At 37.2% G+C, this 10,588-nt stretch overlaps 1 protein-coding gene across 2 annotated transcripts in view; it reads left to right on the top strand.

Moving 5' to 3' along the window:
• Lrig2 (leucine rich repeats and immunoglobulin like domains 2) overlaps window positions 1–10,588 on the top strand; it is a 59,107-nt gene that overhangs the window by 27,979 nt on the left and 20,540 nt on the right. For both annotated transcript variants that reach the window (XM_031375063.1, XM_031375062.1), the window contains exons 9-11: window positions 894–974; window positions 2,879–2,950; window positions 3,209–3,277. In XM_031375063.1, coding sequence (XP_031230923.1) covers window positions 894–974; window positions 2,879–2,950; window positions 3,209–3,277 — 222 coding nt within the window. The remainder of the gene's footprint in view (window positions 1–893; window positions 975–2,878; window positions 2,951–3,208; window positions 3,278–10,588) is intronic.

Genomic DNA, 10,588 nt, shown 5'->3' with positions numbered 1-10,588 from the left:
AAAAAAAAAAAGGAATAGTTTGGGCTGGAGAGATGGCTCAGAGATTAAGAGCACTAACTATTCTTCCAGAGGTCCTGAATTCAATTCCCAGCAACCACATGGTGGCTCACAAGCATTTGTAATGAGACCTGATGCCCTCTTCAAGTGTGTCTGAAGACAGCTACAGTGTACTCATGCACATAAAATTAATAAATCTTTTTTAAAAAAATACTTTTTAAAGAAAACACTTTTAAAGAAAGCAAAGTGAACTTTAGCATGTAGTCATATCATTTTTGCTTCCCAAGGGGAATGTTAGATTGCTCTTGAGCTGTGAAGTTCTTCTGTGTTGGTATTTCTCTTTGAGGTATTAAGAACGCAGAGAGAGTCTTGGAGCGCTCAGGAATCTCATGACTCTAAAATTACATTTGAAAGCTGCATCTATCACCTTTATCTTGAAACCTTCCTTTTTATAGGACCCTGCCTACAATTTTTAATAGGCTAGTACAATTAGATAAGGCTAACTAGGAAGATTAATTCTTTGCTTATCTATATTTGTTCATCCATCTATCTATTTCTGAGGCAGGGTCTCTCTATGAAGTTCTGACTGTCTTGGAAATGACTATGTACATCAGGTTGCTTTGAACTCACAGAGTTCCCCCTGCCTCTGCCTCTAACAGTTGAGTGCTGGTACTAAAGATGTGCACTACCATGCCCTGCTGCTTAGTTAATTTATTAATTTTTCTATGTTTAGCATAAATATGCCTTTAAAAAGCAGGACTGAGTCTTCATCATAAATGACTATTAAAATAAGGATTGAAATTAGCATGTGTGTTCCATTATGTTGCTTATCAGGATGCTGCCTAGTGGTGTGGTGGTCATATTGGCTAACAATCTTTTTCTCCTTGACGCTTTAGAGATCTGAGAAACAATGAAATTTCATGGGCCATAGAAGATGCTAGTGAAGCCTTTTCTGGACTCAGAAGTCTCACTAAGTTGTATGTATCTGTGATGTTTATGCTAATGTCTTTTCAAGGAGCAGTTTTAAATGTTACTGTGTAATGTTTATTTTATATAGCCAGAAAGTCTGAGCCTTCCATCTCCTAAAAAGGAAAGTTTTGTTTGTCAAATAGATTATTGTTTGGTACTTTTTATTTATAAAGTATTCCTGTGGAAATTTGGTTTTTAAATTATTCCTTAATTAGTTTGAGATTGGCATTGTGAGAGATGGGTTTCATTACGGCATGTTTATACATATGTTTCATTACTCTTTGTTCACATTTATTCCCCTTTCCTACAGTTCTCTTCCCACTTCCTCCCTGCTGCGGGTGGTTCCCTTTTACATCCAGGTAGTCCCTCTACTTTCTGATGACATATGCACCATTCTTTATTAGATCTGTTGCTTCCCTTTCAGGATCCCTTTTCTAGTTTCATGACCTACAAACACACACACACACACATACACAATTCTAAATCTAGGTTTTGCATTTGAAAGAAAATGTTTGGTTGTAATCATTTTCTTGAAAATCTTATAACTTAATTTTTCTTTATGGCTGGATAAAATTCTTTTGCATATATGTGTTACCTTTTCTTTCTCTGTGTTTTAATGGACATCTAGGCTAGTCCCGTTTCTTGGCTGTTGCATGTAGTACAGCATGGTGATGCAAGTGTCCCTGTGGCATACTGCTTTAGAGTCCTTCAGGTATATATGCCAGTAGCATGGCTGGACCATATGGTGGTTGTATTTTCAGTTTTTAGAGGAACCTCCATATTGATTTCCACAGGGACTGTACAAGTTTACATTCTTAGTTTTGTGGGATTTAAGTACATTACGAAATAGAGTTTTCCATTCAAGTAAGAACAATGCTCTGAGAAAATATCGTAGAGCTAGTAGTGTGTTTAATCATGGGAACTATCTGGGGAATCAGTCTAATAATGGGGAAACTATTCTCCCATGAAACATTTGAGATCTCTGATGAGAAGGATTTCTCCAAAGATTCATACCTGTCTGAACATCTGTAATCTGACCAGCTTTTATTAAAGAGAACAATGGAGAACTGTGAGGAAATGAGGGAGAGGAAATAGTATGATCAGATGTATAGTGTGTGAAAATTAAAATAAAAATTTAAAGGAAAAAGAAAGAGAAATGGGGAATTTAACTTCACTTAGCATAAGGAAGCTACCAGTATTTTAGTAGTTAGGATGAATGTTCAGAGGACTTCTGTTGAGCTTTGAGATCTCAATAGATGCTTTCATGTTGTGCTTTGTATTAATTAGTAAGTTCATGACTTTCTTAAAAAATGCTTGCTTTTAATAAGGTAGTGCGTATAATTTTCCCTTAGTTATATCTCAGTAAAGCCATTAAAGGGGCTAAAGGGATGCCTCAGAGGTTAAGAATGTGTTCTGTCTTCCAGAGGACCTGAGTTTAGTTCTTAGCACCAATATTAGGAGGCTCATAAGTACTCATAACTTCCCCTTCAGGGGATCCAATATTCTCTTCTGCCTTCTGCAGGCACAGCACTGAACATGTACATACCTCTCCCCTAACATATACACACACAGACACATAACTAAAAACTAATTTGTAAGCTGGGCTGTGGTGGCACATGCCTTTAATCCTAGCACTTGGGAGACAGAGGCAGCCGGATTTCTGAGTTCGAGGCCAGCCTGGTCTACAGAGTGAGTTCCAGGACAGCCAGGGCTACACAGAAAAATCGAAAAATCTTGTCTTGAAAAACCAAAAAAAAAAAAAAAAAAAAAAAAAAAAAAAAAAAAAAAAAAAAAAAAAAAAATCAATAAGAAAATTACAATTTTTAAAATGTGCATAATACCACAATGCAAGCATTTAATACAGTTTATACCTTGTGTAGGTAAATATTTAATGAATTTAATTTTATTTCAGAATTTTGCAAGGAAACCGGATTAAGTCAGTTACACAGAAAGCATTCATTGGCCTTGAATCCCTTGAGTATCTGTAAGTATTTCATATATATTTACTCACTGTATAATCTTTGTGCTGGGCATGGTGGTGCCTGCCTTTAATCCCAGTCCTCAGGGGCCAGTGGCAGGCAAATCTTTGTGAATTTGAGGGTAGCTTGCTCTACATAGCAAGTTTAAGGCCAGCCAGGGTTGCATACTAAGACTGTATGTCAGCAGGTGTTCATGAGCATTTAAACATTTATGTAACTTCACTACAGAATGGTTGCTGATGTTACATTTCTCTTGATTCCAGAGATTTGAACAACAATGCTATAATGTCTATCCAAGAAAATGCTTTTTCTCACACTCACTTAAAGGAAATGTAAGTAATTTTTACTCTTTTGTTAGTGCTCATTGTAGTACACAATTTGTGTGTCTGGTGCAGATATAGGCCAGAGGAGATGATTAGATTCTCTGGAACTGGAGTTACAGATGATTGAAACCACCATGTGGGTGATGGGAATTAAACTGACTTTTCGGGAAGAGCAGACAATGTTCTTAACCACTGAACCATCTCTCTACCCCTCATTGACTATAAGGTAAAGGCGATGACTCAGATGTCTCAGAAGCATGTGATGTAAGCAACAGACAGAACAGTGTGAACACTGAGTTGTTTCAGTGGTCGTGTCATTTAGAGATAACTCAGCATTGGACAGTCAGGAGTGTGTGCTACCACATGTGCGCTGCCTGTGATCACAAGTAGGAAACCTTAGCACCAACTCCTGGGCTCTGATGTGGGTTTTACTTTCTAGACTGTTCGATACATGTATCTCTAGTTCTTACCCTATGATGGGGTTAAGGTGGGTAACAGCTGATTTTGTTCTTTACTTTGTGAAATTGATCTAGGATTTTATGTGATTGATTTTAATGTCTTTAAACTACTAAGATCTTCAGAAAATTTAAATATTGCAGTAGAAGAAAGATAGTGTTTTATACTTTTTTCCCATATTATTTAAAAATAATTTTTAAAGTATGTATGACTGTTATGCCTACATGTATGTTTCTGTACCATGTATATGCCTGGTACTTCTGGAGGCCAGAAGATGGTGTCAGATCCTCTGTAATTGGCGTTATGGATAGTTGTGAGCTGACATGTGGGTGCTGGGAACTGAACTCAGGTCCTCTGAAAAAGAAGTGCTTTTAACTGCTGAGCCATTTCTCTAGTACTTTTTTTTTTTTAAAGTATTTATTTAGTTTATGTATATAAGTACACTGTAGCTGTCTTCAGACACACCAGAAGAGGGCATCAGATCTCATTACAGATGGTTGTGAGCCACCATGTGGTTGCTGGGATTTGAACTCAGGACCTCTAAAGAGTAGTCAGTCCTCCTAACCGCTGAGCATCTCACCAGCCCCCTCTCTAATACTTTCTATATAATTTCTTAAAAATTGCCTTTAAAAAATTATTTTCTGTGTATGTGCCTTAGCATATATAAGTATACTACATGTATAAATGTGAGTTGAAGGCGATCAGAAGAAGGCATCAGAGCCTCTGGAACTGGAGTTACAGATGCTTTTGAGCTGTCTTGGGGTGCTAGACAACAAGTCCAGGTCCTCTGTAAGAGTTCTTAACTACTAAGCCATCGCTCCAGACTCCTAAAATTGGTTTTATTATTTAAAGAGTTTTCTGAGTGAAGGAAGTTAACCTGGGAATTCTTAATAATTTAAACTGATGTTGGAAAATCAGTCTATTTAAAATGCCTTAGCTAGGGTCTACTCAAAGGACATGCAGTAGAATTCATGACTAGACAGTGATAAAAATGAAGAGAAAGCTTTTAGAAACTTTTACAATGTGATATTATAAAATCTTTGTGCAGTTGTTAAAAGTCTTAGTTTTGTGCCAATAACATGGTTCAATAGACAATGATGCCTGCCATCAAGCCTCACAGTCTCACTCCTATGGGTTGTCCTCTGACCTCCACAGAAGAGCTGGCACACAGCCAGGTGTAGTGGTGTAAAGGTGCATGCCTTTAATCAAAGTACTTGGGAGGCAGAGGCATGCAGATCTGAATTCAAGGTCAGGCTGGTCTACATAGTGAGTTCAGCATAGCTAAGATTATATAGAGAGACCCTATCTCAAAAGAAAAAAGTATGGCATGTGTGTATGCACCCTCCTGCCCCCAGCATGTTTGCACACATATATGGTAAATAAAAATCTAAACAAAGTTATCTTAGAGTACTGATTTGTAATAGGTTGGAAAACTTAAAAACTGGTTCTTACTATAGATGGAGATGCATTAGAAATGTGTTTTAAGTTTGTGTTCAGACCCTTACTCCATTTCTTATAACTTGTCACAGTAGGCAGGTTACTTAGCTGGAGACTTAGTGCTTCTACTCAGAATGGGAGTAGTGGTTCCCTAGGGTCATGTGACAATACCATGAAATAATTTTGTTTACTAAGACATTCATTCATTCATCTTCTATTGTGTACTATATGGATCGTGGTCTCTGTTCTTACTTCATATTATTTTAAGAAAGTTTACTCTAAGGACAATAAAGAATTAAAACAGTAAGGGCTAGGGATGCAGCTTGGTTGGTAAGGTGCTTATCTAACATGTGCAAGGTTCTGCACTTTATTCCCTAGCACTGCAAAGCAACAATAATAAAAATAGAATAAATAGATATAGACATGGAGGGTTTTCAGAGAATGCTGAGCACTGATCCAAGGCACATAGTAAAAATCAAATGACTAATATTTGCATCAAAAATCAAAATATAATGAATATCTAGAGTATGGATGTGACCAGTTGGTAAAATACTTGCCTATCATGTGTGAAGCTCTGGATTTATTCCCTAGCATTACATTAACCAGGCATAGTGGTACATGCCTATAATCCCAGCACTCAAGATGTAAAGGCAGGAGGATCAGAAGTGTAAAGTCATCCCCAATTACCTGTCAAGTTTGAGGTCATCCTGGGCTATGTAAGACCTTGCCTCAAAAACTTTTGAAAAATAATCATTAACTGCTTTTTGCATGTTACAAAAATTAGAAGGATCTTGTAGAACATTTGGATTTACTTCTAGGTATAGCTAATTTGTAAGGATTCAATTAAACTATAAATCAGTTTATCTTTTTTTCTACCAGTATAACCTGAGGGTCAGCAAGAAAGTTTTAACTATTATGAGAACCTAGTTCAATGTATACTTTGGATAGAAAGCCGTGTAGTTTCAATGTAGAGACTCACTAGAGAGATGAATAAACAACAAGTATTTAAACAAACTTCAGGCAGGCTCATGACTCTTTTACACCTATCTGTATATCTTTTTTTTTTTTTTTTGACAGGGTCTCCCTATGTAGGCTGGCCTTGAACTTACAGATATCTGCCTGCTTCTGCCTCCTAAGTGCTAGGTTTAGAGACATGTGCCACTACACTTAAGCCTATTTAGCAAGGATCCTCCCATGCACATATCTGGGTATCCCTAGATACCCTAGATAACTGATCACATTTTTCCTTCTGTAATATTCCCCAAGTGATGTCTGACCACTCTGGCTTGCCTTTAGCAAGAGTCTTTCTAGGTTGTTTTAGCTAGAACCCGCCTTAGTTCTGAAGCCACCCGCTGATTCTTACTCCTCTTTTTCATTGGCTAAAAATTCCTGTTTGCTGTTGCTTGTAATTAGAGCTGAGCCCAGCTTCTTTCCTCTTTTACAGACTTTCCTTGCAATGATCTCTGGGAGATTGTCTTGAATATACTCTGCCTTACCATGCTTTAGCAAGTATCATTGAATAGCTTTTCCTTTAACAGTAATGGTGTGGTGTGGATAGGATCAGATTCATCATTGGACCCCCAGGCCTCTCACCCAGGTCTCCCAAATATACACCTTTGAAGCCTTTGTCTTCATTCCTGACTGATTGATCAGGGATCCAATGGTGAGTCAGACTGGTGAACCATTGCTCTGGACAAACGTCCATTGGAGCTGGTAAGGAGAGATTTTGATTCTTGAGATTCTGAGTGCAGTTTCTAAGCTGGGACAGAGTGTTATACTTCATACCTGCTCTGCCTGAGGCCTTCCTGGACCTCTTTCCTGAGTGGAGATTGTTTCCTGACTCCCTGGTGTATTCTTTGTTCTCTGTAGAATCTTTCTTTTTTCTTGATTAGATTCTGTTTTTCCTTCAGGAATTCTCTACCCTCACTGGAAACCCTGGAAATAACATGTTCTGCTAACTCTATCTATTTAACTGTTCACTTCCTAATTATTGGAATTTTATTGTCCTCTTTTGGGGAACTTATGGTCTCCCTCTACTGGTTCTTCTTAAGATCACTCCCTTTTGTCCCTTTGAGTCTTTTGATAATGTCTCTGAAAATCCCTCTTTTGCATTTGTCCATCCCCCTCTGTCAGTCCATATCCTATTTTTGCTACTTCCCTTTCAGGCTACCTGTTGTCTATTGGAGATTCTTGGGACTGATAGACTCCCAAATGGTAATTGTGTAAGTCTGAAAAACACTGAAGTATTATTTTATCTACACTCAGATGGGCTTTGGCGATACCTAAAGAGCTCCTATATGTCTCTGTAACCTCCCTACGATTGATTATATGTCATGGCAAAATAATTTTTAAATTTTTCATTAGCATATATTGATTATATGTGATAATAGGTTTCATTCTGACATTTTCATGCATGCCTGTAGTGTATTTTGATCATATTTATTCCCTAGCCCCTTATCCTCTCATCCCCTACTGCTTCTACTAATCCCACTCTAAGTAGCCCCACTTCTGTTTTTTGTTTATTTTTGTGACCCAGTGAGTTTCTTAGGGCTGTTTACAGAAGCATGGGTACCTTATCCACGGCTATAGCACTGAAGAAACTGTCTCCATCTCCAGTAACCCTTAACAGTGTATAAATCCTCAGAGGGGGCCCAAGCTGATAGTTTCCTCTACAAATATATGTGTTTCACCTTATTCTTTAGGAATGTGTTCCTGTGCTGAAACTGCATAGTACCAAATCTATTCTCGCTCTAAAATTACCGCCGCAGAATAACAGCATTCACTTGTCCTTCTGTGTCGTGTGCTCTGTTACGGCTTCTTTATTGCTTGTGGGTTTTTAACAAATTAAAAGAGTTATTTGAACCCAAGCCACTGTAACACTATAACACTTAATCTAATAATCAGAATAGCCATTAAATCATTAATGGGTGATCAGCATATGCAGTGTGGATGTACTAGACAAAAGAATGATTTATATCATGAATGGAACATCTTAAGGTTTTTTCTCATTAATCAAAATGGCACACAATTTGCAACTTAGGAATTGTTTACTTTTGTGTTTTTCCATGTAACATTTTTATATATTTTTGACCAATTGAAACTCCAGGAAGCAAGCAGTGGGTAAGGGAGCTGTACTGAATTTGTAAATAAGTATCTTTCCCTCTTTGTTTTTCAGCAACAGTTTGGATAAAAATGTAAAGTAAAGGAAAAACAACAGTTTTTTTTTGTTTGTTTTTTTGTTTTTTTTTTTTGTTTGTTTTTTTTTACTTAAAATCTCCTTTGGGAGGCAGAGGCAGGAGGATTTCTGAGTTTAAGGCTAATCTGATCTACATAGTGAGTTCCAGGCCAACCAGGGCTATAGAGAGACCCTATCTCAAAAAAAGTAAATAAATGACTTTATGTTAGTGTTTTACTGATTCAAGACTGAAATCTTAGACTGAAAGATGTAATATCTGTTTATATAGTAGTTTGTATGTGTTAGATATGAGGGTCAAATATGTTTTGTATTAAGAGTCCAGAATTGCCAGGCAGTGGTGGCACACGCCTTTAATCCTAGCACTTGGGAGGCAGAGTCAGGCAGATTTCTGAGTTCAAGGCCAGCCTGGTCTACAGAGTGAGTTCCAGGACAGCCTGGGTTACATAGAAAAACCCTTTCTTGAAAAAATCAAAAAAAAAAAAAAAAAAAAAAAAAAAAGAGTCTAGAATTGACATGAGGGGGTCTTCTCTTGTTTTTTTACCTTAGTTTTTAGCTGGGGTCTCCCACTGATCTTGGAGTTCTATTTTAGCTAAACTGGCTGGCCAGCATGCTCTTGGGAATCTCCCTGCTTCTGCTTCCCTCAGAGCTGGGGTTATATACACATGTGTCTGTACCTGTCTTTTATGTGGATCCTAGAGATTCAGACTCAGATCCTCATACTTTCACAAGAAACCCTTTAGCCACCGAGCCACCTGTAGCCCTGTGATATTTGTAATGCTCTAGATTAGTGGTTTTCAACCTTTGGGTTACAACCCCTCTGTCAAACCCGTAGCTCCAAAAATATTTACATTACTATTCTTCATAGCAAAATTACAGCTATGAAGAAGCAACAAAAATAATTTTATTGCTGGGAGTCACTACATCATGAGGAACTGTGTTAAAAGTGTTTCAGTGTTAAGGAGGCAAAGAACTACTGCTCTAGATGGCATTGCCAAAGTAATTCATACTTTTTTTTAAAAAGTTATTTTAAAATTGTCTTAAGAAAAAAAGAAAGATAGAAGGAAGGAGGGAAAGAGAGAAAGGAAGGAAAGAAGGAAGGAAAAGAAAAGAGCTAGGTGGTAGTAACACATGCCTTTAATCCTAGTACTTGGGAGGCACAGGCAGGTAGATCTCTGAGTTCAAGGCCAGACTAGTCTACAGAGAAGGTTCCAGGACAGTCAGGGCTACACAGAGAAACCCTGTCTCAAAAACAAAAACAAACAAACAAAAAAGAAGAAAAAACCAAGCAAACAAGGATATGAATAAGCATAAAACTCTCAAAAACATAACCCCTGTACTTTTTAAATTCATAATGCTTGGATAAACCATGTATGAATAAGATTAGTCTAATGTTGTTGGCTTGTTAAAAAACAGCTGTATTTTCAGAATTATCAACATTGACTGATACAGAGAATTTCACTTCATCTGGGTTTCTACTCAGCTTCACTGATGTTTGGACTATGAAACTATAATTCAACCTGTGAACAGAATGTGCACTAAAATTAGTTTCTTGATGCAATCAAGTCAGAGTCAAAAAGAATAAAAAGAAAAGAATAGTATGTTTAATTTTGTAGGTTTTTCTATGATACATTTTTCTGTTTCTGAGAGTTCTGGGCAGGCCTTGCAGATGCTGAGCACATGCTGTGCCGCTGTGAGCCTGGGAGTCTCCTGGAGACAGCACGCATAGGGTAGTTTTCCTCCTGCCTTAGCCTTGTGGATAAGGGGGTTATAGCCACGCACCTTCACATTCAGTTCTCAGTAATATTTTAACAGATAACGAGAATAGATTTTCCATAAGAATTTTAATCATAATTAAGCACGAATGAGTCAGGCAGATGTAAAGAGAGTAAGTTTATGAGTGAACTTTTTACCAGTCACTGTTTTTATGTAATGTCTCTATGTAAAACAAGTAAGCCATACTACTGAAGTGAAATGGTGAAATTTATTCATTATTCTGTGGATAATTTCAAAGTATAATAAAATTTGAGGCATTAATTGTCAAATATCTTCAAACTTATATCCTTTAGATGGCTTAAATTCTATAGGAAACATAATGTATTTAAGCCTGTTAGTATGTCCTGGGCTGTAGAGAAAAAAAATGTACTATAGCCATGTGCTTGCAGAAACTTAAATGGTACATTAAATTTGTTATTCTTAAGATGCTGGTATATGGCAATTTACTTTTGGTGTCT

Source organism: Mastomys coucha, unplaced genomic scaffold (assembly GCF_008632895.1).
Source record: "Mastomys coucha isolate ucsf_1 unplaced genomic scaffold, UCSF_Mcou_1 pScaffold16, whole genome shotgun sequence".
Classification (NCBI taxonomy): Eukaryota; Metazoa; Chordata; class Mammalia; order Rodentia; family Muridae; genus Mastomys; species Mastomys coucha.
Note: the sequence above shows the minus strand (reverse complement) of the source record. Positions and strands in the feature narration are given on the sequence as shown.